Source organism: Sporobolomyces salmoneus (genome assembly GCF_050403485.1).
Source record: "Sporobolomyces salmoneus JCM6883 DNA, S_salmoneus_JCM6883_v1_ctg57, whole genome shotgun sequence".
NCBI classification, from domain to species: domain Eukaryota; kingdom Fungi; phylum Basidiomycota; class Microbotryomycetes; order Sporidiobolales; family Sporidiobolaceae; genus Sporobolomyces; species Sporobolomyces salmoneus.
The window spans coordinates 1-26,508 of NW_027481106.1; the positions used below are offsets into that span (position 1 = coordinate 1).

A 26,508-nucleotide genomic window follows, 5' to 3' on the forward strand; every position below is an offset into this window, starting at 1 on the left:
CCCTAACCCTAACCCTAACCCTAACCCTAACCCTAACCCTAACCCTAACCCTAACCCTAACCCTAACCCTAACCCTAAGCGAGAAATAAGGATTGTTGAGAACAACGAGAGGATAAAAAGACAAGATTTTGACGGCGAAAAGAGGTTGGAAAGGGAGGAGGAAAGGATCTATAAAAGGATACAGTTCGATAGCGGTAACGATTATGCCCTATCCAATCGAAGAGCGAGAGAGTCAGCATGCGAACGAAGAGCTCGAATCCAAAAAGAAAGAGAGAAAGAGAATTGACTAACATTCGGTACTCTCTTCGTTCACCCTCTCCATTCTGCGCCTTGTAATCGATCACAATATCCAAATCCCTCGGGTTCTTTCCATTCGGAGCGACCGAGATCGTTCCTTCGATGTTATCCTCCGCGTTCACCGTAATCATATCGTTCAAGTAGAAGACGGTTTCTACGCACGCACGAGCAACGAGATCAGCTTCTTTGCGATGAGACGAGAGACTAGGAGGAAGAGACGTACGCTTCCAGTGAGTGTACTTAGCGTGAGGACCAGTCGAGAAGGAAACGGGTTTGTGACAAGCTCGGAAAGCGCAATCGAACCATCCGAGGAAAGCGTGAACGTCTGAACGAGTCAAGCGAATCAGTACAGTTGCGCGTGCGAGACGAGAGGAAAAAAGAAGGAAAAGCGTACAATCATTTCGAGTAGCGGTGAGTTTAAAGTTGGCGATGAATTGGAGTTGCTCCTTCGTCACGGTCAAGAGATCGAAAGTCTAGACATATCAAGCGAGTCAGTACAATCTGATCGATCGTCTGAGCGAGAAAAAGTCGACTTACGGCAAGTTTGCAAGGGTTCGTAACGACGGCTTTGAGATCGACGGTATCGACGAGAGGTTCTTTCAAAGCGATCTCCTTGATGCACGAGTAATCGAAACCGTAGACGTCATCCCAGACTACAGTATGACGAAGAGTCAGCATCATTCTCACACAAAACGAAAAGCGAAAAGCGAAAAGACTCGAAACTCACAGCCAATCTTCTCCTCCTTGTATTCCTGATCCTCGATCGCCGCCATATACATCGTCGCCTCATCCGGGAACATCAATCCTCCCTTAACCAAGTACTTGTCTCGTGCGTAGAGAACCGAATCGAGCATCGATTCGTAAAGGAGGAAGTAACCCATCCATTCCGAGATGATGATATCGACCTTGTCGACCGGTAATACGACTTCTTCCATTTTGCCTTTGATCAAAGTGATAGCTGAAGACGATGAGAGAACAAGGTCAGCTCGAAGGGAATCGAGAAAGATGGAAAGAAAGAGGAGAGAACGAACTGTCGGCGAAACCGTTTGCTTCGACAATCTTTTGTGCTTGATCGATAATGTTTGACATGTCGATCTACATACGAGTCGGAAACACGTCAACTCCCGCTTTCAGAACGAGAAAGAGAGCGATCGCAGAGCTTACACCGATAACTTTCTTCGCACCAGCTTTCGCGGCAAACATCGACAAGATTCCCGTTCCGCATCCAACATCAAGAACGACCTTGTCCCTGTACGATACGCTCAACCGTCAACTTTATTCCGCTCGAATGAAAGTAGAAAAAGCGACGTACTTGAAAAGGTGTTTGTTCCACCACATCGAATTGCGATAACTCAACGTCCTGACTTCATCTTTCAACATCTCTTCGTGGATCCCGAAATGAGCATACGAATCCGAGTAGTAATCGGCCGAAGTGGGTCCCTCCTATCGAGAAACGAAGAACGAGGCGGGTCAGTTTTCGCGAGAATTGAGAAAACGGAGAGAGAGAAGCGACTCACGACTGCGGGAACGGAGGAAGAAGCGGTGGCATCGACTTGCATAGCCATCTACAATCGTGACAAGACGATTGAGGAGTCAGTACGGTCTGGAAGAGAGCGAGGAAGGAACCTTTTCGTTGCGAGAGACACAGCCTCCCTTCCTCCTTTGAGAATCGATCCAGCTGAGCCGTTCCGCCGCAGAGAAGCTCGTAAATCTCAATTCCTCTCGTTCGGCGTCTTTCCCCGGTTCCCGTAGTCTCTGTACGACTTTCCCTCAGTCTTCATCTCAATCGACTTTTCTCTCCCGCTTTTCCAGCTCGCATGTCCAGTGTCCGCACCCGCCATAACATAATTGAACCTTCAAACAATCTTTCTACCCGGCTCCCACATCCGCCCGCGACGTTGTCGTCGAGTGTTTGATTCTTTCTTTTTTCCGAAATGTTGAAAGAAATCCCGGCTCTTCTTCGAGGACTTCGAGCTTACGATGGAAGAGATAGAGTCGGTTGAGGTGTTGAAGGAGTGTAAGAGTCTACTATGCAGCCAAGCAAGCAGAACTTTGGCGAGAAGGGCGAAAGAGAGAAAGTGAAAAGACTTCTTCGAACGAAAAAGGCGAGTCGAGAATTCCTCACTTTCTACTCGCGAATTCAGCTGCAGACAGTGCTCAGACAGTATCACAGTTACGAACTCGAGTTCTCTATTTTCGAAGAGGTATAATAATTGCAAGGTGTTTGGCTGTTTCGTTCGCCTTTTTTTGGTGTGTGTCTAGTGATTAGGATAATAGTAGTGAGTTACAACAAGTCGAAATCTTCTGCTCCGTCTCGCTCTCTCCGCTCAAAGAACCATTCGTTCATTCGTTTTCGTTCTCGTTTTTTCTAACCGATCGGTCCGAGGTAATCCTCCTTGATCGTTCCGATAGCGAACTACAACGCACACACAAACTCTGTCAGTCTCTGAGCTACCGAAAGAGAGTAGAGAAAAGAGCTCACGATTTCAGTCGCATCAACCCGCGTTCCAACGATTTTTAATCGAATCTTCGTTCCTTTCTCGATTTTTAACTACTCTCTCGCACTCATTATCAGCGACGGTTATCATCACGAAGAGGAAGAGTTGAGAAGACGTACGACGTCTTCATTCGAAGTGAAACAGGGAGGATTTGCGTTCGGGTCGAAAGAAAAATCGGGAGGAATCAACTGTCGAACCGAGTCGATCAGCACGCGGACACGACGAAAATGATCGACTAGATAGAGAAAGGACTTACATGAGTTGATACGAAGCATTGTAGAGGTCCAACATCGACGAAAATTCCCATCTAAAAACGCGAGTGGAAGTCGCAAGTTAGCTCGCCGGTTCGTTGTTGCGAGCAAATCGAGGCTTCGACTTACCTTATTAACACTCGCGACTACACCATCTACGACTTCGCCCCTGAACGGTCTATACACGATCGCCTGATACCTCAACCTGAAAACTGCCTGACCATCCTCGGCGATTCTCCCTCTCATTCCTTTATCCTCATCGTCATCGTCGTCGTTCTCTTCTCCACCTTCGGCCCCGAGGTTATCGGCAGTGACGGCGATAATGTACCCGAGTCGACCGGAACAAGATCCTTCGACTTGACGTCGTAGGGAAAGTTTGAGGTAGGCCGAGAGGGAAGGGTTGAAGTAGGAGGGGTGCATGATGAGATCTTGCGTTAATTCTCGCTGTGAGGTGAGGTTATACGTTGGTCAGTCGCGGAAGTGAAACGACTGAGACGAAACGCAGACTCACGAGGAAAAACATTTTCAAAACTAAATACTCTTACGAGGCGAGACGGGACGAGGCGCGGGAAAGGAGTGAAAGGAAGATCGTAGAGTCGATCTGATCTCGAGGTTCCCACGAAGACAGAACAAGGGAGGAGAGAAGAGAGAGAGAGATGAGGTTCAGCACTCGAACCGTCAAAACATCCTCGATCAAGGAGAAGGAGTTGCTCTTGTTCTCGTTCCACTGCGACTTCTATCTCCATGCTTCACTCCCCACCCTCTCTCCAGCTCCGTACGACTCCTTGTCGTGAGTTCGAAGTGGTCAAACAACTCCTTCGATCAACTTTCCCCTCTCGCTCTCCCCTGCTCCGCCGACCGTTCCGTAATGTTCCAACATAATGGGATATCCTTACCCGATAGCGTTTGTTCCAACCGCGAGCTCTAATCGATGACTTTATCCACTTGATCAAACTGGAAATTCGACTCTTGGGCCCGAGGGAGACGTTCGATAAACGATGGCGAGAGGGCGTGCTGACAGCTAAGCAGACGCGTGGTATATTGGGTGTGTAAGTCGGAACAGAACTGATCGAGTGGGAGGTGGAGAGAGGGAGAGAAAGGAGAGACGACGACGACGAAGCTCTTTCTCTCGTTCTCTTCACTTTACGCGACCACACGACAACTCATACGATTATAGAGTAGACTCTAATTGCGACTAGACAAGCAGGAAAGCGACAGAACGTCTCCCCTCGACATGTCGTTGAATTCGACCTCGATCGTCCCTACTTCCCTCCAAACCTGATACCAACGACAGAGTTGACGGAGCAATGACTATCAGAGAAACCTTAGCACTCGACAAAGGATTAAGCTCAGTCAATTCGACTTCGACGTCAAATTCCTTCGACACTTTCCGAATCCGAACAGTTTCTCCCTCTTGTCTCACTCCCCGGGCCTCTCCTCTGCTTAGTATTTCTTCGTCTTTCCGGGTCGAGAAACCGCTCTAGAAGTTAATCTAAATGTTTCATCTCCCTCGAACCAAGCCAAAACTCTTGACTGAGTCGACGTCTTGTTACTTCTCTTCCCTCTCCTCTTCTCGATTCCTCTCTCAATCTATCGACGCCGGCTTTCGCTCAACGACGTGCCAGCCCTCGCCCTCGTGAAGCAGTAGAGCAGAGTCGACGTCAAACCAACCTCCTTCCCCTTTTCCACCCCCGCTTTTTCCTCGGCTCTCTCTTTCCCCTCGCAGTCTCACTCCTTTCTTCCTTCCCGTTCTTCCCGGGCCATATCGGTCCTCGTCGACGTCAATAACAGCGACAAAGCGCCGACACTCTCTCTAGATCCACCCGTCTTCCTTCGACTCAACTTATCTTTCCCCTAACCTTTCTCGCTCTCTTTTGAGCACTCACATTCGTTTCCCACCACGCTCTCTTTACCCAACAACATGTTCATTACCTCTCCCTTATCCCTCGTCGTATCCCTCGCCCTCTTCTCCCCTCTCGTTTCATCTCACGCCGCTCCTCCGAATCCCGATCAACTCTACGCCTTACAACGATCCGCTTACCTCGCCGCAGCAACTACAGCATCATCGACAACATCGACGGTAGCTCACGATGCACCTCGAAGAGTAGGACATCATTCAGGTGGAAAAGAGCATCATCGAAAGGTTAAGAAATCGTTAGAGAAGAAGATTCGAAGGGAAATCGAAGCGAGAGGGAACTCGTCGACCCAAACTGTCGAAAGAGTTGGAGGGAATCGAAATGGTCCGGAAGTGGTAGCGAAAAGGTCGGAGCGAGAAGGAAAAGTTTTGAGAAAGAAGAATTTCGGAGCATCAAATCACGACACTTCTCTCGATCGACTCTACTCTCGCGTCTCCTCTCACGCTCACGCTCAGAAGATCGACGTCGCTCCTTCGAACGAGCTCTCGAAACGCGGAGATGACGGAGGAAAGATATTCAAAGGAGTTTCCTCCTACTACCTTTTCGCGCTCGACGATTCTCCCCGTCGAGCCGTTCTTGACGCTATCAAAGCTGGAGGGTTCTCCGTCGTACGAATCTTCCTCGATGGAGTTCATCACAACTGTAAAGGAAGTGGGAATTCCGCTGTTCCAGATCGTGCGTCCAATCTCTCTCTCTAGAGCTTTCGTCGGGTCTGATACGAGAAAAGCTGAGAGCGGATGTGCGCAGTCGAACCGGATCGAGTAGGGGAATATGACGATACGATCTTGTACAAGATTGATAAACTCATGGCGGATTGTTCTGATCGAGGTACGAAAAACTCTCTCCTTTCTCTCTCCCTCCTATCTCTCACGTTCTCGCTCACATATTGCTCTTTGACAGGTCTCAAATTAATGATCGCTCTCTCGGATCGTTACGCCCTCGGATTCTGGTCGACGAATTCCTACGCTCTCAACTTGAAGATCATTTCCCCGTCTCAAAAAGGTCAACAATCCCTCAAGATCAAAGACGCGTCATCGTTCTATTCGAACGAATGGGCGATTCAAATGTTTGAGAAGAGGATCAGTCGTGCGTTGAATCATGAGAATCAGTTGTTGGGGAGAAAGAAGTGGAAAGATTTGAGTAGCGTCGTTTACGCTTTCGAAGGTGAGCCGAGCCTGCGTCTTTCGCTTTCCAGAATTCGAACGCTGACAAGCTTTGCCGTCGTATAGCTCAAAATGAACCTCAAGGCGTAAGTTCAACCCGACGAGATTCTGCGCTCTTCGCCGATAACTGATTTCGTCCGGTTTCTCTTACAGTACATGACTCCCTCGAACCCTTCCTGGGTCTGCGATCGATCGAAATACATCGCCTCCCAACTGTCCGGATCCGGTATTCTCATCTCTTCCGGCGGAGGAACCGACACTTCTCACTCTCTCGAATCCTGGGCTACTGGCTGTTCCGCAATCGACGTCGTTTCCGTTCACGATTACGGTACGAACGGCTGGTCGACTGCCTCTACGCTCGCGAAAGCGAAACAGAATCATCCGGGAAAGACGATCGTGATGGGAGAATGGGGAGTTACCGGTTCGAACAAGGCGAAAAAGATTGGAGAGTTTGTCGAGGCGTTCGAGAAGAATGGGATCCCGTGGATGTATTGGCAGATCACTTCTCCTGGTGCGGGAGATAAGGATTTCGAGGTCAGTTCTCCTTTCGCGAACGATTTCGAAGTTTGTTCGAGGAGAGCTGATTTTCTCTTTCGTAGGTTTGGACGAGTGAACCGGCTTGGAATGCTCTCACTGGCGGATCTTACTCATACTCTTCGCCTACTGGAGGATCCTCGAAGAATAACGACGACAAATGGAACTCGACTCAATCGAGCTCGTCGACCTGGAAATCCGAATCGAAGACTAGCTCCTCTGCCGCCTGGAGCGCATCAGCAACGAACGGAGGAAAGAACTCGACGATTTCTTCGACTCAGTCTTCCAACTACTCAAGTAGCGTCGCAAACTTGACCTCGTCGTCGTCGATTCCTTCGCAAACTTTAAACTCTTCAGTCCACTCAGCTCCTACTCCCCTCGCCACGCCTTCGTCCTCTCCCAATGCGACATTATCTTCTTCCTTGAGTAACGTCACGATCCCAACCCAAAACTTGACTGTTGTCTCGATCGAAGCCTCCTCGCTCGTCGAAACTCCCTCTTCGACTGAATCTTCTCTACTTCCTCTCGCAACGGATAACTCGATTTCGATCAACTCAAGCCCGTCTGATCCTGCTCTCGATCCAGCGATTTCCGAATCGACAACTTCACCTCTTTCGATTCCGATCGAGTCTCCTTCGACTTCACCTGAAGTCCCCTTGAATACGCCGATCTCGAGCTCGTCCGAATCAGCTGCTGTCGACCCTCTCGTGCCGACTCCTGTCGCAGAACCGACTCCGACAGAATCCCTCGCATCGGAGCAAATTCCAGTTCCCTCCCCTTCTTCCCTCGATTCCTCGCTTCCCCCTCTTCCCAACTGCAATTACACTCTCCCTGCTACTCTCGAAGCCGACGTCCTTCACGGTAACATCACCCTCGACGTCTCCACTTCGATCGCTCACCTCCCTTCCGGAATCATTTGTAACGCGACTATCCTCCCTCCTCTTCCTCCCGTCCTTGAACCCGTTCCATCTCCCTCTCCTTCTCCTCTACTCGTATTCTCCAGCGACTCGAACACGCTCCTCCCCATCGACGTCGCGACCGAACTAGCTCCTCCTTCGCCCGAACCCGAACTTCCTTCGACCCCAACGATTCCGCAACAACAAGAGAACGATACCGCTCTCGTCGCTGCTGCCGTCGACGTTCCAACTCCTGTGGCTCAAGTCGATGTCGTCGCAGGTTTCCGCAGACACAAAAGAAAGCTTTAGAAACCGTTTCGTTTTCTCTCTCGATTTTCTTCTTCGTTCCAGTTCTTTCAAATCTTGTAGCATTTCTTCTCTCCTTTCGCATATCTATATATTCGTTCTCGTCTTCGATATACATTTGTAGCCTTCTGTTCTTTCTCTCGATGTTTCGCTCGGAAATCTCACAAATCGCTCCCCTCCTCTTTCTCGCGCGATTCGCGATTCTCTCTTGTGCCGCTTTCGTTGCCCTCGATACTCTCCGACCTTCGCAACAATCACATGCTTCAGAAACGGTCACGCAGACTAGTCAAAAATTCCTCATAGCAACTCGCCCAACCCTCAAGCTGAATCGTTTTTTTGCTTCTCGCACACAATTGCTCTCTCTTGCTCTCACTCTCGTGACCCTAAGTGGGAAAGAGACTGAGAGACTGCTAAATATCCACTAATGATCGATCCAGAGAGCCTACGTGAACAACTAACCCTAACCCTACATGAACAACTTCCTCAGTCTATTTCCAACGTTTTTCTTTCCTTTCAACCCCCTCACTCGTTCTTTAGTCTTCCCTCCTCTTCCCTCCTCCGTTCTTCTCGTCTCTACCACTTCTTGCAAATCTGTCGAAGGCTGTGACACAGTCATTCGAAAGAAAATCTCTCGTGAGAGAGGATCGAAAGCTTCGATCGAAGAAACCGGCGAGGGAAAGTTTTCGACATCAAGAGAGATTGGGGATCCTAGCCCAACGTGTCGAGCCGGGGAGGAGGATAAAAGAGCGAGATCAGGAGGAGTATCCGGAGAGAAAGCCGAAGTCGCAGAAGTTGATTCATCTTCGAAAGAATTATTCGAATGCATCAACTTGAGCGGAGGCGGTCGAGGTTTCCTCTGCTTCTTCGACGATGATTGACGTGCATGACGACGGCGAGAGGAACGAGGAGTCGGAGGGGAGAGGTACGAATTCGAGTTTGGGTTCGATTCGGTCCGTGTTGAAGTTTCGAGAGCGACGGGTGAGCGGATATGGAGGATCTCCTCCTCCTCCTCTTCTTCTTCTTCCTCCTCTTTGTCCGCTGCTCCTAACAATCTGCGAAACTCTTCAACTTTCTTCCATTCCTCGAGTCCACTCTCCACGCGAGAAAACAACAACCCTTCCGTCCTCGCGATCCCTTCATAACCCCCTTTCCTAGCTTTCGAGATCGACGGAGTTACGCCAAAGAACCGATCGAGAGCGGCAGTATCGATCGGAAGGGATTTTGGGGGAGGTCGAGGTCGAGGAGTTTTCGGTTTCGGTTTCGTTTTCGACGATGATTTAGATTTCTTTTTGGGTGAAGACAGTTGTCGAGATGGGATCGACGGAGCGAGAGTGTTGTACAAGAGTGGCGAAGTGGGATGGCAGGCGAAACCGTGAACATCGATTCGGGAAGAACGTCTCGAGGAAGAAATCGAGAGGGGAAGAGGTGAACTAGGTGAGCAGGAGTGTTTTCGAGGCGAACGACGATACGATTGACGAGGAGAAGTAGCGACTAGTATAGTCGAACCGCGACGTCGAGATCCTTGAGAAGAACGAGGAGAGAACGAAGCTCGTTTCGAGGAGGAAGAGAGGGCGGGTCGAGCTCGAGGAGTTTCTTCTTCTTCTTCCGGTTTCGGCGGTGATGAAGGCGAGATCGAGAGAATAGGAGTCGTAGGTGGGCGTTCCTCTTCCTTGTTGGGAGCAGTGCGTTCTTGAGTGAGTCCAGCGACGAACGGACGAGGAATCGATTCTGAGGTGTCTTCCCATTCTTGACTCGAATCTCCTTCGTCTCCTCCTCCTTCCAGTAGAGCCACCTCGTGGAGCGGTCTTCTGAGTTCTCGCTCGTCGTCCCCCGAGCTCAGCGAGCCATCGTAAACGATTCGATCCCATTCCTCCACCTCCTCCTTCTTCTCTTTTCTTCGCTCGCCGTCATTCGAGTCGATTGGAGAATCGCTAGAAGAGGAGGAGGAGGTCGACATCGTCGTAGTCGTAGTCGTCGACGAGGAATCTTGTTCATCCGATGATGAAACCAAAGTCGAGTCGTTCGAGTTCGAGGATTCTTGAGCTTGAGCTTGATTCTCGAGTTCCGCTTTCAAGATCGCCAAAAACGGGTTCTTCGATCCCAACTCTGCAGTCATCGATAGTAGACTCGACGATAGCGGGAACGCCTCCTCGTCGTCGCGGTCATCTTGTAAGCGATTGAACGTGGAAGAAGCTGGAGATTTCGAAAGAACGGGTTTCTCGAGCGATTTCGATTGAGGCCGTAATGGAGAAGGTAGAGGAGTAGCACGTTTCGAAGGAGCTGGAGGAGTAGGAGAGAAGGAAAGGAACGAAGTGAGACGAGGTGGAGGAGTTATCGGAACGGGTTCGATGTCGAGAGGGACGGAAGCGGTGAGATTGAGTGTGGGAGAAGCTTGAGAGGACATTGCGGCTATGCACAGAGGTCAATCAGTCACGTAGATGGGCGAAACAAAACCAAGTGGGGAGAACTCACGATTGAGCGAAACGAAATGAAGAAGAACGAGAGTCGAGTCGAGTGTTTTGGTCGGTTGCGAGACTTCGCGGGAAGAATCAGAGCGACAAGGCAGAAGAAAGAAGAGCGAGAGAGAACCGTTACCGGGAAACAAGAGGAAACCTTTCGAGTCCTTTGTTTTCGACTTTGCGAAGAAAGCGAACTGTGCTTCGCGCGAGAGAAACGAAATTTTACTTCGAGAAGCGCGTTGCTTCGTTCTAGTACGCGTAGGAGGATGACGTACGACGTAACTGTCGTCTGTCAAGGAACTTCGTTCGGTGAGAGAGAGATTGCGAGGAAGAAAGGGAATTGTCGCGTCGACGAGGTCTCGAGAGCCGAACAAAGGGAATTCGAGAAAAGGTCGATATCGACTGCGATAGAGCATTGGTGGAAACGTTGTTGAGCCGATGACGAAACGCTAGACCCGGAGCCGTGTAGAATCAAAGCGAGGGAACCGAAACGAAGGCAGAATCGGTTTTAAGCTCAATCCTCCGTAGTTTCGATTTCGACTCACCTCCTCCCCCTAGGCCTCTTCACTATCTCCTCTCCCCAACGGCTCACCTAGTATTCCAATCTACAAACCGGTACCCTATACCGTCCTACCGCTTTCGCCCACTCCCAATATTTCTTCTTCTCCCCTTTCCCTCCCTCCTCCTCAGTTCTCTCTTTCGTCGCTTCCCAAACATCCTCCTCCCCATCTCTACCTTCCATCACTTCCACTTCACTCCATTCGGTTTTGAGCCCGAATTCTTGTAGATGGAGTTGGGAGACTAGGGTATAGATATCGTAGAAATTTCGAGAGGTTGCTCCGAGTCCGTGGAAGAAAGATACGGAGGCGAGATTCGAGGGGGAAGAAGATGAAAGGAGGTTCGGGGTGTGGGAGAGGAACCGACGGAGGTCGATGTAATGCTCGGAATAAGTATCTGTTGCCTCGCTCTGATTCTTCAGTTCCTGTCTCGTTCGACCGCTGAAGAGAGAGACAGAACGAACCGAAGTAGATCCCGTCCCACTCAACCCACTCTTCGTCACCCGATTCGAGCGCAGCGATCCAATCTTGCCAAGTGCCTCTGAAGACTTTGACTCCAGGTTTCGAGAACCAACCGGTTTGTTCCATATGAGCGAGTACGGAGGGATGGGGTTCGATAATCAAGTGAGTCGTTGGCGAATAGGCTTGAAAGAACGTATCGATCTACTCGACTCGCGCAATCGAATCAGCTCTCTTCGAACATCTTTCGCGAAAGAAAAGGGAAGGAAAAAACTCACGATTCCCAACCCAAACCCAACATTCACCACCCTCAGCGGACTCCTCTCTCCTTCCTCCTCGCTCAGCAGCGTCTCCCTCGTCTTCCCTTTCCGATCCCCCCAACCTCGACTCAACATTTCCTCGACGGTTCTCTCCATGATCCCCCTTTCCCAACCCATCATGACTCCATTCCCTTCCGAGTCTAGACAGATCGGTTGACCTGATGTGTCGACGGTGTAAGTGAGGGGTTGGGAGAGGTAGTGATGTAGGGAGGAAGCTGTTGAAGGTTTCGAATGCATCGAGAGATCTTGTTCTGGTTCTGGTTCTTGATCGGGTTTCGATTCTCCTTCGACGTCAATCGGAGTTTCTTCATCTTCAACGTCGGTGGAAGTAGATTGATCTTGATCTCGATCTTGAGATTGGGAGTCCTCCAAAACGGCTCTCAACATTTCCGCCCTCGTTCCTTCCTCCAATAAAAACTTGTACACTTTATCATGATTCATCGAATAAGCTATATCTCCTGCTGACTATCCATCATCCCATCTTTCAATCAGTTCTCATGCTAGTCCATACATCAGAGAGAGAGAAGAGGAGCGTACGCAACCGAGTGAATCGACGAGGTTCCAAACCGCATTCCCTTTCCTCAACAACATTTTACAAAGTCCCACATTGCCCACATCTGCTCCTCGCACCAATATACTCATCAGTTCAACCCACAGAACAGCGGGGGAAGAGGGGGAAGCTCACTCACAAGCCGCCGCATGTAAACTCGTCCAACCCTGGGTCTCATCCGAAATCCAACATTCCACTTTTTCCTCCACTACGAGTTTCTCGATCAAACCGGTCTCGTCTCGTTCTAGAATCAGGTCGATCAAGCGGAGAGAGAGGAGTTGGTGTTGAGTGTATTCGAGTTCATCTGTCGAGGCCTGAGTTGAGGTAGAGGTCGAGGCGAGGGAAGAGAAAGCGTTTGAAGTTGAAACGGAAACTCCAGAGGGTAGATTCAGGTTGTTCAATTGAGCCGGCATCAGGAAGATGAGTGAGAGAGAGAGAGATCAAGAAGGAAGGGGTGAAATTCTTGATCAACTCTTGTTTCCTTCCTCGACTCTGGTGCTATTCGGATCGACACTGTGTGGTCTAGAATCTGTTCTATATCGCAATTATGTGACCGGCCCCGCTACCTGATGTAGTCGCTTCAACTCGTCTTCGAATACCCGAAATCCCTTTCCCCTCTCTTCTCTCTCTCCCTCTCCTCTCCTCCCTTCACCGCACGCCCGCTATGAAGATCCCGAATCATCTCTACCTCATAACCGGTTCCTCCTCCGGCCTCGGCTTATCAACCGCTCAAACTCTCCACCGTCTCGGTGCCTACGTCGCTTTATTCGATTTGAACCCGGCTGGTGCCCAACTCGTCAAGGAACTAGGAGGAGGAGATGGGAGGGCGAGGTTCTGGGAAGTAGATGTAGGGGATCAAGAGAGTGTTGATCGAGCTTTCGAGGGCGTAAGAGAGTGGGCGAAGGACAAGGGAGTTAGATGGGGTGGAACGGTACATGCTGGTGGAGTTGGAATGGTTGGAAAGGTAAGCCTTCCCCCGCTTCTCTTTACCGAGGAGGAGTAAGAGCTGATAAAAAAAAGGGGAAAGTGCAGACGATTGACAGAGACCTCGAACCATTTAACTATGAAACCTTTCGCGCGGTTCATAAAGTCAATTTGGATGGTTCCTTCCTGATCGCTACTCGAGTCGCTTCTGAAATCGCTAAACAGAACCAAGGAGAGAAGGATTGGTCGAAACCTGAGAATGCAGAGGGAGAGGAAGGGGATAAAGGAGTGATTATCCTAGTTAGTTCGGTATCGGCTACTGAAGGACAGATACGCCTATTCCTCTTCTTCCTCGGGTTATCGAAGGAGAGCGACTGATTGCGGAGAGTGGGAGTAGATGGGTCAGCTCGCATACGGATCTTCGAAAGCGGCCGTTGAAGGATTGGTTTTACCAATGTCGAGAGATCTCGCTAGATACGGTACGACTTCTCTCCTCCCTTGAGAACGTCTCAGGATTTACTCAAGCGAGTCGGAGATTTTGTACAGGTATTCGAGTAGTTTGTATAGCTCCTTCGTTATTCTCGACAAACATGGGGAAAAACACTTCAGACAAGTACGTTTCTTCTCCTCCCTCCTCCCTCTCTTCGCTCCCTCTTCGACTGCGTACTCCATCGAGAGCGAGGAAGAGGACAAAAGGTAACTGATACGAATGGATGAGTGAGTGAGTAGAACAAAAAAGAGCTTGTTAGCGACGACTTTGTTCCCAGCGAGGTTTGGACTCCCAAACGAGTTTGCAGCGCTATGTAAGAGCGTGATTGAGAATGGATACCTTAACGGAACTGGTACGTTCTTCACCTCTCTGTTCTCTTATCTCCTCCCGGCAAGTTTTGAGGGGAAACGACAAGCAAGCTGACGGATGAATTCTTGTTTGAATTGGAAATAGTTATTCGAATCGACGGTGGAGGGAGAATGGCAAAGATGTAGAAGTATCCAAACCAAATCTTAGCAACTGAGCGAGGTCAGAAGAGGACGAAGAAGAAGAAACGCGCGCGCGCAAAAGTCGAATTCGCAAATCGAGCTCGGAAGCGCAGCTTCTTCCTTTCTTTTCGTGTAGTGTAGTTTTTTCTCTCCCCGTCATGTCGTAACAAGCTTCAGTTTCATCAGTGCGCTCAGCGGCAGTCGCCCACTTCGGTTCCTCAAGTCGTACTGTAGAGAGCGAGCGAAGGAAGGGAGCATTGACAGAAAACGAAAACCCGAACGAGCTGAGGAGTCTTTGCTCCTCGAACAGCGCAGAGAAAAAAGTATGTAAAAAGCGTTTTGTTACAAGCAACAGTTTTTTGTTCGACATTCCTCCTCCTTTCGACATCTGTTCACTTCTCATCGTCATCATTCTCGTAGCCATTCCACTTCTCCTCCTCCTCGATTTCTCGTAACACGATTCAAGCTTCTCCTGATTGACCGCCTTCTTGAGCTTGTTGTTGAGCTTCTTGTTGAGCGACCGCCATTCGCCTCTTGATATACTCCCTATCCAGTCCCATTTAGATCAATCGAACTCGTCAGCTTCTTCGTCTCCTTTTCTCTTACTGGTACTCTATCTATCCTCATTCCTCGTAGATCGCTGCCTCTCTCCCTCTCCCTCAAAGAGCAGCCGGAACAAACGAACGGAACCCGAGAAAAAAAAGAGAAGCGAGAAACGAACTGACCTAACTTGTAAATGCCCTTCATTCGTAACGACCAACTTCATACTTTTCGGTAACTCCAACAAGACACATCGCAGTTCTTTCGCGTAGGTCGCAACGAGTCCATAATCGTGTGAAGAGCTGAAACTGTCATACAAATACCCTATTCATGCGTTACTCCTCGTTTTCGTCAGTACTCACTCTCTCACTCTTTCGCCTCGAGTAGACTCGCTCTCTGTCTCGAGAGAAGAGACGGCCCCGTGCTGTGCCGGGAAGGGAGAGAAGAGAGAGACGAGACGTACCGGGAGTATCATTAATCCTCCTCCTCTCATGTTCCCACAACCTAATCTGATCGACCACAGTAGTTGGTAGAAGGTTTTGATCCTCGTTTGGTTTATTCCGACGTGCTTCATGTAACGCTACCATTTGTGGATGGGCTCGGGTCGTTAGGTAGGAGATAAGCTACTCCCTCCTCCCATTTCTATCAGCTCTTTCTACTCCTCTCAGGAGGAAGGGAAGGGAAGCAAAAGGGAGAAAACGTACCTGATTCGCGGTGATCCCGTTCTCGAGTCCCCTCCTCACCGATTCCCTCGTAATCATCCCCGTAACGAAATTCGCAAACCTCGTTTTCAAACTCGCAAACAACCCCAACACGGCAATCTGTAATGGATTCGAAGTGTACGCGTACAACTTGTAGTTCGTTTCGAGGACTAGGAAACCTTGGGATTCGTTTGATTGGGTCGAGTGGAGCGTCGAGAGAAGGGGAGGTGCGGAGGAAGTGAGGGTTGTCGCGAGTCGAGTTGGGTAGAAGATTGGAGAATCGGACTGGCGGGGAGGATGGAATGTGTGTGAGTACGAGGAAGGTAGGAAGAAGAAGCGAGCAGGGGCGTACGGAAGAACGATAAACGAGTCCGTAATCTGCTAGATCCGATAAAACTCCTAATTGAGAGGGTGTCATTCCTTCCGAGACATAACCCTATAAGCGCAAGCATTCGTCCTTCAACACTCGATCGTGTAAACGAATGTAGAAGGAAGTGCTTGAGCTCACCCGTCCAAGTTCGAGAGAACCAAGCATGAATAAAAACCCGATAGTTTCAACGAGATCCTACGAACGACTCCCACTACGCGTTAGAGAGACGCATCTCGCTCGGCAAGGGAAAGAAAGAGTTTGCTTAACGTACCTCGGATGATTCGAGGTAAGTCAAGAGTAAATCCCATAATTGAGAATTGACGTCTTCTAGAAGAAACTGAAACCCTTTCGAAGTAATTCTCATACTCCTCAATGATTTCGTCCTATCCCCTCGTCCTCTCCTCATCAGCTCATCATCCCCTTCGTTCCCTACATTCTAGAGAGGGAGAAGAAAAAAGAGCTCAACTCGGAATGCATTAATCCCGACCGATTTAACAACTGTAAGACTTTCTCACTCGGTTTCATCCGAGAAGGGTCAGAGGAGGAAACCATGAAATGTTGGATTGTTTCCCATTGGAGTTCGGCGTGTTGGTCCAAGAATTTAATCGTGATGTTTGGGTCTTGAGAAGAGGCGATTTGGCCGAATGAACCGGGTTTACCTCTGAAACGAACTCGGTACGAAACGAGATCGGTCAGTATAAAGGGGATGGGAGTGAAGAGACAGAGAGAAGGAGAGACGAACCCGCCAGTGAGAGCTTGTCGAAGACTTGAACGGAATCTTGAATTTAAAACGAAAATCGTCGAATCTGTAATCTTGCCTCTTTCTCCGGCTCCATCTTCGTCACCTAGTAGCATTCCATCGTCTTCTTGGTCGAGGAGTTCAGGCGTAAGGATATGTAACCTCGCTAATGCCGACAGAGACGCATTCAAATGTCTACCCGCCGTCGAGTTCATCTTCAGTTTCATCGGACACGAAGAACTTGAAAGACACAACGAGTACGAACCTTCGTTCGCTCTTATCTCCACCATCACTCTTCCTCTCCCTCACCCATAACGCCATCTCCCTCAACGTAATCTCACTCCTCCCTTCTTCTTCTTCCTCGTCTTCTTCTGCGTCGTTTTGAACCGACATTGGAGAATCCGACTCCCTCCTTCTGTCCCTTCCACTTGCAGGGGTTGATAGCCACAGTAGATTCAGCACCAAATGTCTCACCGTGAGCGGTAACAACCTATTCTCCTCTCAAACCCTCTCCGTCAGCTCTCTCCCTCTCACCGCTGCCAGAAGCCCCGAAGAAAGAGAAAGAGCGGGACTGACCGAAATACCGACAACACCGCACTCCTACTCTCGTAAAGTCTCATAAACATGATCGGACTCAACCGATCCAAGAACGAGTAGAGTGCGAGGGAATAATCTGATGAACCGCTCGAGGGGCCTAAGGAGGCGGAGGCGGTTGTCGAGAGGGAACGCATGGAGAGTTGAGCCATACTCGGGGGATCGCGAGGGCGGTCGAGAGAGCGGGAAGAAAGGGGAGATGGGAGATGATGAAGTCAGAGAACTGGTTCCGGTGAGGTGGAATGGTCGCTCGCGTTTGACGTGCGCTTTAGAGCTTTAGGCTTGACGTATTGCCGGTAGCACAAGCTCCCGCTATGAGAAGAGTGATGCGGAGGTGTAGTTTCGAATCACTGAACTTCCTCGCTTCGAGTTTCGAGTTTCGCGATCTCTGCTACTCGAGGACGCCGAAGTGACTCTGAATCTGATGTACGGGACGAAAAGACCACTGTGTCTCGACCGCGGACGAAAGCGTTCGCCTGAAAGAAGTCGAAGACGGAAACTCGTTCACAAGAAGCAGCGGAAGTCAGGGTATAAGATTGGTTGTTAAGCTACGTCAGAGAGACACACAAAGAAGATAAGAATCGTAAAGGAGTTGTTAAGAGAAAGGAACGCAAAAACGTTGACAAAAAAAAAGGGAGGGGAAACAGAATCGAAAATCGAAAATCGAAAAAACCACAACACTCAACCCTCCCTCCTTGGTTCTTTCTTCCTCGACCGCAAGACATCCATAGTAATACACTTCTCCTCACGCCCCCTTCCTCTCTACTGGAAACCGTCGAGACGAGTCGAAAGAAGTCGCGATCAGAAAGCGTTCCCTCTTTTCTCATCTTCATCCCCATACCATTCCATTCCCCCTCCCGCTCCTTCTGCTCCTCTCTCCTCCAACGCCGGAATAGGCGGTATAACCGGGTCTTCGAACGGACTCCTTGACCTCTCCTTCTCCCTCTCGTCTTCTTTTCCTTCTTTCCCTTCACCTTTCAACGAACCACTCGATTTAAATTTCCTCAACATTTTCCCGAGTCCAACTTTCACGCTCCCACTTCCCTGAATCCTACTGTTCGATAATCCTCCGCCACCACCGATGGTTTCTTCAGTTCCTGCTGCTGCTGCTGATGTGGGAGGAGCAGGAGAAAGAGCTCGAGTGAAAGAGTAAGAAGCAAGTGCTTGATCCGGAGACAAGATCCCTTCGTTTGAATTCGTCGAGGCGAGTTGGGGCATTGCTGATAGGAACGAAGGCGTTGTTGAGAGTGGCGAGAGTTTAGGACGCGAGGACGAAGAGGGAGAGGGGGAGGCGAAAGGATCAGAGGGAGAGGAGAGTTCGTTTCGGAGGGAAGAAGTCGCTGAAGGTTTATGACTGTGCGAGACCGCGTACGGACGAGTATGCGAGGAAAGGGCGTTATTGACGGAAGGTGAATCCCGAAGTTCTTCTGTCGTTCCAGATCGAGAAATCGGGTCTTCGAAACGGGACGATGTTTCAGAGGTGGAGGTGGTTGAGACGAGGGAAGTAGAAGAGAGGGAAGGGACGAGTTGGGTTGAGCGGGAAAGAGGTGGTGAATGGTGTGGAGACGAGGAATTCGAAGAAGTGGAATCTTGAGATTTCGAGAGTTGAGTTTGTTGAGGTGAAGAAACGGATTGATACATCGAACTTCTCGTGTAGATACTACTCGATTTCCCATGTCCTCCTCTCTCTCTTTCTCCAGCCGCAGCGCCTGCGAAACTGACCCTTGAAACTCTATCCCCTTCCCCAATTCCTCTCTGTCTCATTTCCGCCGGTTGAGGAGGTCTCAACGGTGACCCTCCTCCTCCTGCGTTGAGAGCGGAATAAGTAGATTGACGATTATGAGTAGGATCGGCGAAATACGAATGGCGATTCCCAGTCGAATACATTGAACCGGATGGACGATGGAGAGAAGAAGAAGGATGCATCATTGATCCGGGACGAGAGGCCATAGAGGGTCGAGGTTGCCAAGTTCCTTGAGACATCATCGACATTCTTTGATCGACGACCTAATGAACGGCGCACGTCGAATTCGCGAGTCAGCTCGTCCGTCGTCGCGAGAGAAAGAGGAGAATGAGGGAGGAGGACTTACAGCAGAGAATCGTTTTTTCTGAGGTCTCTTCCTCCATTTATTCCACATGACATAACCCACAACCGCCGCCGCAACCACAACGAGGGGTACTCCGATCGCGGCACCTAATTTTCCTCCGCTCGTTGGAGTCGAAGACGAACCGTTCTTGTCTGCTACGGATTCGACCGAAGGACCTGTATAGATCGAGGTGGGAGCTGTATCGGTTACGGAGGGATACCTAGACGAGTAGTAACGAGAGCGTGAGTGCGTGAGGTTGGGGAGCAGGAGGGAAAGGGGAAGGGGAAAGAGAGGACGAACGAGCCATTGTAGGAAACGGTGAAAAGGGGTCCTGAAGGTGCTGGTGTGTTCCAGATTGGTTGTCCAGACGGTACAATTCCAAGCTGTCAACGACGAAACCTTCATCCAGTCAGCTCAAGAGAATAACGTAGCGAGGTTGAATGAAGCGAGTTCGTTCGAAAACTGACTTGAGCTTTTACTTCCCCAGCTCCTTCACTCGCATTCCACCAACCAGGTTTCAACATCGTCTCCAATTCCCCCTTCTCATAATCGACGTCGGTCCATTCATGAACCGCAACGAGTCCCTCTTCCGTCTGAACGTTTAGATACAAATCGATCGTTGAAGAAGTCGTGATTCGTACGCAGGCCGGATTCCACGTGAGCGTGAGAGGAGAATAGACGGAGAGGGTATCGCTAGAGAGTGGAAAGGAGTACAGGGATGAGACGGAATCGCATGAGGAGGAAGGGGCTCGTGGACGAAGAGGGAGAGAACGAGGCGTTCGGGTTCGGGTCATCGCGTAGGTTCAAACGAGTGTGGGAGTAGCCACAATGGGCTCTTGTACTAGGTCGGGAGTCTTTGCTGAGAGAGAGTGAGAAAGGGAGAAAGGAACGAAGCGAGCGCGTTTGTTTGTCTCCTTCTCCCTCTCACTCAAACCCGTCTCGAATACTGCTACGACTCGCTAGATATAGACCGACGATGTTCTTCAAGATCCTCAGCCGCTCGACTCCGCGGCAAGTCGAACGGGAGTACTCGTCAACCTCGTCGTGTTCCCAAAAGTTGAACGACCTCATCTACCCTCCTCACGAGCCGACTTTGACCAACGGTAACCCTTTGAACTCAATATAGTTCAGTGTGACACGCGACAGAACCTTCAGAGTCGCTCAGAAACCTTCTCCGCTCACCCGACGACAAACTTTCGCAAACCTCGGTCCTCCCTCTCTCGCCAACTCTCTCTCTCTACGCTACTCGATCAAATTCGTGCGAGATCTAATCGAAGCAGAGCTCGTTCTGGATTCGTTCTAGAAGAAAATCGACTAGCTCAGTTCGGTTTTGCTCTCCGCTTTCCCTTCTCGTCGAGAAACTTCGAAATTTGCCCTCTCTCAACGTTTGGAACGGCTCTGATTCCTCTTCAACGATCAGAATTGACGGATCTGTCGTATTTCGATTGAACGATCTACTAATTCCTCATACTGTACCGTTTCGTTCCAACCGTTTCGAAAACGCTTTCCCTCTTCCCTCTTCTTTCGTTTTTTTCTTCTCCAGATTCCCTGCTCGGGCTCCCTGCTCTTCGTTTCCTTTGGTTTCGAATACCCCACAGATGAAACTCTCCGATTCTCGCTCTCGCTCTCGAGTGATAACGTCTAACCCAGAGCTAGACTAGCTCTCGTTCGGGTGTTTCGATAGGACCTCGTTTTTTTCGCGAAAAACGAACCCCCTCTTCCTCTTTCGCTCTCTCTTCTCTTTCTTCCCTCTTCATCCCTTTCTTTCACCGAAACCCCTTCCCCGTCAATCGCAAAAATGTTCCGTCCCTCCTCGAAATCTCTCCTCGCGCTCCTCTTCGCTCTCCTCGCTTTCATCGCTCTCTCCTCCACCGCCGCTCGTGCGTCCTTCTCCCTTCCTCCTTCCTTCATCGAAAGCTGACGATTGCGAGCGATAATAGCCTTGACTTCCGAACAACTCGCAACCCGATCCGAGAAGATCCAAGCTCTCCGTCAAAAACTCGAAGACAAACGTCCCGGACCTCCCGCTGGTAAAGGTCCTATCGGTGGACCTCCTGGTCTCAAAGGACAAGGACCTCCTGGACTTGCTAACAAAGGACCTGGAGGACCTGGAAAGGGACCCAAGGAGAAGGGACCTAAGGAGAAGGGACCTAAACGAGGAGGTAAAGAAGATAATGATCCTCTTGATTGCGGATTCGTACGTTCTCTCTCCTCTCCTCTCTTTTCGCTTGTGATCGAGTCGTCGCTGACTAAATAGATGAGGGAATAGGGTCGTATCACCTGCCCCGTTTCGTACAACGGACTCGGAAAACCCGTCTGCAACTTTGGAGCTTGTAAACTCGGTACGTCTTCTCTCTCTCTCTCTCGCTCTCTCTCTCTCTCTCTTTCTCTCTCTCTCTCTCTCTTTTTCAGAGTCCAGCTCGTCTGAATGTTTCGTACTAAATGCTGACGATCATTTCTTCTTCCCACCGAAAACAACAGAGTGCCCTCGTGGATTGAGACAATTCTTCTCTCGCCACGAAGAATTCCCTTCGTTCTGCGCTTAAAACAACAACAACAATTCAAACAGTAATCAAGTCACAACCCGTTTTCGCCCTCGTCGTGACTCGTCAATCAAGCTGAGCAATCGATAGAGATATTGCCACCGATCATTTCGCCTTTCTTTTTCGATATTTACCTAGATTTTTCGTGTTTCTTCTCCATCTCTCTATTCGGTTTTTCTGGTTTCCTCGGATTCGTACTTCGATTTTTCTCCTCCCTTATTCGTGGTGTCGATTTGGAACCACAGATAGACTCGCTGCTTCTCCTATTACTACATCTCTTGTCCATAAGTCTCTTTTGGAAACCAAAGCTGTCTCTTCGGAAATGAGTTCTTCGTCGAGACAATACATCGCGAATCGAGTTGGGTCTTCGAACCTAGTGCGCAGGTCGCTCGAGCAGCTATGTCGATCAGTAAGAGGGGTGAGTCGGTACGAACCGATTTGAGCTCTGAACTTTTTCTCGCTCTCCGGTGAACTGCACGCTGGAGAGAGAAACTTGAGACGTCGTTTCGTTCCTGCAAGAGAGGCCATGGGGCGACCGGTGGAAAGGGTTCAGAGGAAGACACGGATGGACATGCGATACAAAGGGTCGCACCGCTTCGGAGGGACCCAGCAAAACTGATTCCGCGATTTCGCTTTCTGCTTAAAGGTCTCGCTTTCACCTTCTCTCATACGCCTGTCATTTCCTGCAAGTACTCGTTCAGAGGGGACGAGGAGAGCCGCAGATAAAGCACCACGTAGCCTCTACTTGCTCTTTCACCCCGAAGCAAACAACTTCCCAGTCGGTTCACGTCAATCGCTTTTCCTCGAGACAGCCAGCGCTCTCTCTACCCTGTACGCGACAAGGAGATGTTGCTGAATTGATTCGTTTTATTTTTATTTGACAAACGTTCAGGCGAGGAAAGAGTACAGCAGCAAGAAAAGAAGGAACTTGGAAGAAAGCGTATCAAATGAACTGATTGGGAAGAAACGTAGCTAGCTAGGACACAGAGAGAGTAGTCGAGTGGATGTGGAAGGGCTGAGGAGGAGGGAGAGATAGGAGTGAAAAATGCGAAGAAATGGATGCGAGAGATGGGTTGAATGAACGGAAGCTTAGTCTAATTCACACGAAATCAATCGAGGGTCAGTAGCTAGACAAACGAGGAAGAAGAGAGAGAGTAGTAAGAGTGAACATACAAGTTCGCTTGAAAGGAGGAATCGACTTCATTTCGTTCTCGTCCAAAGTTCCAGCGATGACATCCCTATAACTCAACTTGGTCTTCGAATCGACATCCTTTTGGAAACTGAGGGTGTGCTTCATCCATTTCTCGTCGTCTCGTTCGGTAAAGTCCTCTCGGGCGTGAGCACCTCGAGATTCTTTACGAGCTTCGGCGGAAACGATCGTTTGATCGGCGCAGGTCAAGAGGTTGCGAAGTTCGAGAGTTTCGACGAGATCACTACGAACGTACGCGAGAGAGACGTCAGAAAGACGGAAGAGAGAGGAAAAGGGAGAAAAGAACGCACGAGTTCCAGATCATAGATCGATCCTTGATTCCAACATCCTTCCAGGTTCCACGAACACGCTCGAGTTCCTTGACTCCGTTCTCGAGAGAGTCTTGAGTACGGAAGACAGCGGCATCGTTCTAAAAACGAGCAAAATCGAAAAGTCAGTTCTCTCATCTCCCGCGCGATTGACTCAGATGAAGTAGAGAGAGAGCTCGAACGTACTTGCATAGCCTTTTGCATATCCAATCGAATCTCGGAAGTGTGTTTCGATCCATTCGAAGTCCTAATCTCGTCCAACGCTTGGATCGAATCCATTCCAGCGTCGTCCGAGATCTTCTTGTGAGGCTTTCCAGGTTCGAGGTTACCGGCGATGTGCTTCGCGGCGGCACGACCGAAGACGACGATATCGAGTAGAGAGTTGGCTCCGAGTCGGTTCGCTCCGTGAACTGATACACACGCAGCTTCTCCAGCGGCGTAAAGTCCAGGTACGACCTTATCTTTACCGTTCTGTGATCCGAAATGCGAAGAAACGAATCAGTGGTCGAACTGATTCGAAGATCTCTCAAGTCAACTCACCTCATCGACGGTGACGACTTCTCCCGTGTATTTCGTCGGAATTCCTCCCATATTGTAGTGAACCGTCGGTAGAACCGGGATAGGTTCCTTCGTAACATCGACACCCGCGAAGATCGCCGCCGTCTCCGAAATACCGGGGAGTCGCTCGTGAAGGACATCGGGAGGAAGGTGGGAAAGTTGAAGGTAAATGTGATCTTTCTCGGGACCGACTCCACGACCTTCGCGGATTTCGACCGTCATCGATCGAGAAACGACGTCTCGGGAAGCGAGATCCTTCGCGGTAGGGGCGTATCGTTCCATGAATCGTTCTCCTTGAGAGTTGAGCAAGTATCCTCCTTCTCCTCGCGAACCTATTCCGTTCCAACGAGCGTGAGATTCCGAACTATCCTTCCACGAGTGAGTGGAGAGAAAGGGATTCGCACCTTCAGTGATCAAGCAACCAGCACCGTAAATTCCGGTCGGGTGGAATTGAACGAATTCCAAATCCTGCAACGGCAATCCTGCCCTCGCGACCATTCCCGCTCCATCTCCGCTGCAAGTGTGTGCCGAAGTACACGAGAAGTAGGCTCGTCCGTAACCTCCTGTAGCGAGTACCGTCTTGTGCGCACGGAATCGGTGCATCGTTCCATCTTCTTGGTTGTACGCCATAACTCCGACACATTCTCCGTCTTCCATAATGAGATCTGTTCAGACCACATTCTCGCTACATCAGTCTCTGGTCATATAGAGGAAGATGAGCGAGATGAGAACGAACCAGTAGCGAAATATTCGATGAAATATTCAGTGTTGTGTCTCAAAGATTGTCCGTAAAGAGTGTGCAACATGGCGTGACCGGTACGATCGGCGGCAGCGGCACATCGGTAGGCTTGTCCTCCCTTTCCGTACTTGAGCGATTGTCCTCCGAACGCTCGTTGGTAGATTTTACCTTCCTTGGTTCGAGAGAAGGGAAGTCCGAAATGTTCGAGTTCGAGAACAGTATTGGCTATATTCGTTTGTCGAGGGCGAAGATAACAAGTCGAGTTCGAGTCGGAGATGGAGAGAGAGGAGGATCGCAGGGAAAAGAAAAAAGAAAATCGAAACGAAATGAGCAAATTCTCGAGATCGAGAGGAGGTTCAAACGACTTACGAGCTTCTTTACACATGTAGTGAATCGCATCCTGATCTCCCAACCAATCCGATCCTTTAACGGTATCGTACGCATGCCACCTCCAATCATCTTCCGTCATATTTCCCAACGCCGCGTTGATTCCTCCTTGCGCCGCGACCGTGTGAGATCGAGTAGGGAACAGTTTCGTGATACAGGCGGTCTTGAGTCCAGCTTCGGCGAGTCCGAATGCCGCTCGAAGTCCAGCTCCTCCGGCTCCACTGTGAACACGGCTTCGGCATCAGTCTCCACGCTCGTTGGATCGGAGCACGACTGAGCGAATCGGAAACTCACACGACGATAGCATCATACTATAGAACGAGTAGAACGTCGGAAGTGAGTAAACAGTTCGAACCGCGGCAAATCAGAACAACTCGAAATTCGATCACTCACTTCATGTTCAATGAGCGCGTACTTTCCACTGATCGTAGTCTAAGCATCATCCAACCATTACTAGCCGTCAGTACTGAGCTCGCTGGAGTCCGATCGGAGAGTTCTCTTCTCCCCCTCTGTCTCCGATCTCGATTCGTTCCTCTTTCCTCCTCATCGCCACCTCGGAGAATGTCAACGAGACTTACAGGTACTTCCTTAGCTCTGACCGGGTTCGTGGATACTACTCTCGACCTGACTGCCGAAGTAGAGAGGGATCGAACTGCACCTAACTTCGCATCTAACTCGTTCTCCCTTCATCAGCTTCGATCGCGGTAGAGGAGGATGGGAGCTCACTCTTTGCGGTACGTAAGAGGTTGAGTGACGACATGGTCGACAGTCGAAAAGGGGAAAGTGGTGATGAGGCGTGTTGGAAGTGGAGAAGGGAGAAGCTTTCGAAATCTGAAGTCGCGGAGAGAGACGGTTCTCAATTCGAGCGATTTGATTCGCTCGAGGGATGGACATCTCTCAACTTTGCTACTTTCTTCTGCAGATCAGACTCGATTCTTACATTCTTCTATAACTGAAAGCTTCGAGGCAGTCGACCGGGGCGAACGAGCGACGAGTCATGGATATTCGCGAAACTCTTCGCAATCTCGCAAGTGCTTCGCCACTGCTAAGCTCGTCTCTCGACGATCGGACATCCGTTTCTCTCCGAAGCATACTCTTAGACGTCGTCTCATTCGATGTCGAAGCAGGCGAAGAACGTTCGACTCGGAAACGAAGAGAACTCGAACCGAGCGAGAAACCACTGGCAGAAAACTGCATCGAATGTTACAGTCTACGCTCCACCGTTTTATACTCTCCCACCTTCCTGGATTCGCAATCACCCGTATCCGGAGACATTCAGGTGAGTGAGAGTCTCCTTCCGCCAGCCGTATGCAGATTCGAGACTTCTCGAAGTACTGTACTGACGTGACTTGCTCCTTCTCTTGGTTGAGGCTGCAAGACAAAATCGAACGGTTTGAGTCAGTGAAGGTCACGTAGAGCCATGGTCAAAATGCTGATGTCACTGTATGGCTCACGTTCATTCGCTCGAAAATCCCTTTTGTCGCAAACAACGGCGAAAGAAACTGCATTCCTCCACGAGGGAAACGAGTAAGCCTTGACTGCAACAACGTGTCGAGATGAGAAACACCACTCTTACATGAACTTGTTCGCCATTGAGATGCAACAAGATCCTGACGACCCGAAG

The 26,508-nt window shown here is 49.9% G+C and overlaps 10 protein-coding genes across 10 annotated transcripts; 3 read left to right on the forward strand and 7 right to left on the reverse strand.

Moving 5' to 3' along the window:
- Nucleotides 1-7: 7 nt before the first annotated feature.
- HMT1 (protein-arginine omega-N methyltransferase HMT1) lies at nt 8-1,862 on the reverse strand (the record flags this gene model as incomplete). The annotated part of the gene is made up of 10 exons (XM_076634313.1): nt 8-208; nt 288-451; nt 521-622; nt 692-770; nt 835-950; nt 1,025-1,255; nt 1,329-1,392; nt 1,462-1,546; nt 1,610-1,740; nt 1,815-1,862. Coding segments are annotated over 10 exons (1,221 nt in total), but the record flags the coding sequence as incomplete, so codon positions are not given.
- An 803-nt stretch (nt 1,863-2,665) lies between these two features.
- RPB7 (DNA-directed RNA polymerase II subunit RPB7) lies at nt 2,666-3,569 on the reverse strand (the record flags this gene model as incomplete). The annotated part of the gene is made up of 6 exons (XM_076634314.1): nt 2,666-2,713; nt 2,780-2,848; nt 2,915-2,983; nt 3,052-3,102; nt 3,176-3,490; nt 3,558-3,569. The coding sequence occupies 6 exons, from the start codon at nt 3,567-3,569 to the stop codon at nt 2,666-2,668; spliced, it is 564 nt and encodes a 187-aa protein (XP_076485673.1).
- A 1,398-nt stretch (nt 3,570-4,967) lies between these two features.
- Nucleotides 4,968-7,864, forward strand: JCM6883_005640 (uncharacterized protein; the record flags this gene model as incomplete). Its single annotated transcript, XM_076634315.1, has 6 exons — nt 4,968-5,637; nt 5,710-5,790; nt 5,863-6,126; nt 6,192-6,211; nt 6,279-6,659; nt 6,725-7,864. 6 exons carry the CDS (start codon nt 4,968-4,970, stop codon nt 7,862-7,864), a joined length of 2,556 nt encoding a protein of 851 aa, XP_076485674.1.
- A 463-nt stretch (nt 7,865-8,327) lies between these two features.
- JCM6883_005641 (uncharacterized protein) lies at nt 8,328-10,265 on the reverse strand (the record flags this gene model as incomplete). The annotated part of the gene is made up of 1 exon (XM_076634316.1): nt 8,328-10,265. The coding sequence occupies one exon, from the start codon at nt 10,263-10,265 to the stop codon at nt 8,328-8,330; it is 1,938 nt and encodes a 645-aa protein (XP_076485675.1).
- Nucleotides 10,266-10,912: 647 nt separating this feature from the next.
- Nucleotides 10,913-12,619, reverse strand: RMT2 (protein-arginine N5-methyltransferase; the record flags this gene model as incomplete). The annotated part of the gene is made up of 5 exons (XM_076634317.1): nt 10,913-11,274; nt 11,342-11,540; nt 11,615-12,121; nt 12,194-12,273; nt 12,346-12,619. The coding sequence occupies 5 exons, from the start codon at nt 12,617-12,619 to the stop codon at nt 10,913-10,915; spliced, it is 1,422 nt and encodes a 473-aa protein (XP_076485676.1).
- A 251-nt stretch (nt 12,620-12,870) lies between these two features.
- Nucleotides 12,871-14,114, forward strand: JCM6883_005643 (uncharacterized protein; the record flags this gene model as incomplete). The annotated part of the gene is made up of 6 exons (XM_076634318.1): nt 12,871-13,170; nt 13,239-13,430; nt 13,528-13,609; nt 13,677-13,743; nt 13,860-13,972; nt 14,074-14,114. 6 exons carry the CDS (start codon nt 12,871-12,873, stop codon nt 14,112-14,114), a joined length of 795 nt encoding a protein of 264 aa, XP_076485677.1.
- A 455-nt stretch (nt 14,115-14,569) lies between these two features.
- Nucleotides 14,570-17,204, reverse strand: TFB2 (TFIIH/NER complex subunit TFB2; the record flags this gene model as incomplete). The annotated part of the gene is made up of 11 exons (XM_076634319.1): nt 14,570-14,654; nt 14,834-14,972; nt 15,112-15,271; nt 15,353-15,634; nt 15,702-15,785; nt 15,858-15,914; nt 15,991-16,102; nt 16,186-16,380; nt 16,462-16,653; nt 16,724-16,948; nt 17,035-17,204. The coding sequence occupies 11 exons, from the start codon at nt 17,202-17,204 to the stop codon at nt 14,570-14,572; spliced, it is 1,701 nt and encodes a 566-aa protein (XP_076485678.1).
- A 649-nt stretch (nt 17,205-17,853) lies between these two features.
- Nucleotides 17,854-19,933, reverse strand: JCM6883_005645 (uncharacterized protein; the record flags this gene model as incomplete). The annotated part of the gene is made up of 4 exons (XM_076634320.1): nt 17,854-19,059; nt 19,143-19,359; nt 19,440-19,522; nt 19,607-19,933. The coding sequence occupies 4 exons, from the start codon at nt 19,931-19,933 to the stop codon at nt 17,854-17,856; spliced, it is 1,833 nt and encodes a 610-aa protein (XP_076485679.1).
- Nucleotides 19,934-20,937: 1,004 nt separating this feature from the next.
- Nucleotides 20,938-21,685, forward strand: JCM6883_005646 (uncharacterized protein; the record flags this gene model as incomplete). Its single annotated transcript, XM_076634321.1, has 4 exons — nt 20,938-21,019; nt 21,080-21,336; nt 21,409-21,481; nt 21,621-21,685. The coding sequence occupies 4 exons, from the start codon at nt 20,938-20,940 to the stop codon at nt 21,683-21,685; spliced, it is 477 nt and encodes a 158-aa protein (XP_076485680.1).
- A 1,086-nt stretch (nt 21,686-22,771) lies between these two features.
- On the reverse strand, nt 22,772-25,644 carry JCM6883_005647 (succinate dehydrogenase [ubiquinone] flavoprotein subunit; the record flags this gene model as incomplete). The annotated part of the gene is made up of 12 exons (XM_076634322.1): nt 22,772-22,776; nt 22,856-23,115; nt 23,183-23,301; nt 23,387-23,671; nt 23,741-24,090; nt 24,163-24,423; nt 24,495-24,722; nt 24,867-25,105; nt 25,179-25,195; nt 25,278-25,316; nt 25,463-25,554; nt 25,611-25,644. The coding sequence occupies 12 exons, from the start codon at nt 25,642-25,644 to the stop codon at nt 22,772-22,774; spliced, it is 1,929 nt and encodes a 642-aa protein (XP_076485681.1).
- Between the last annotated feature and the right edge of the window lie 864 nt (nt 25,645-26,508).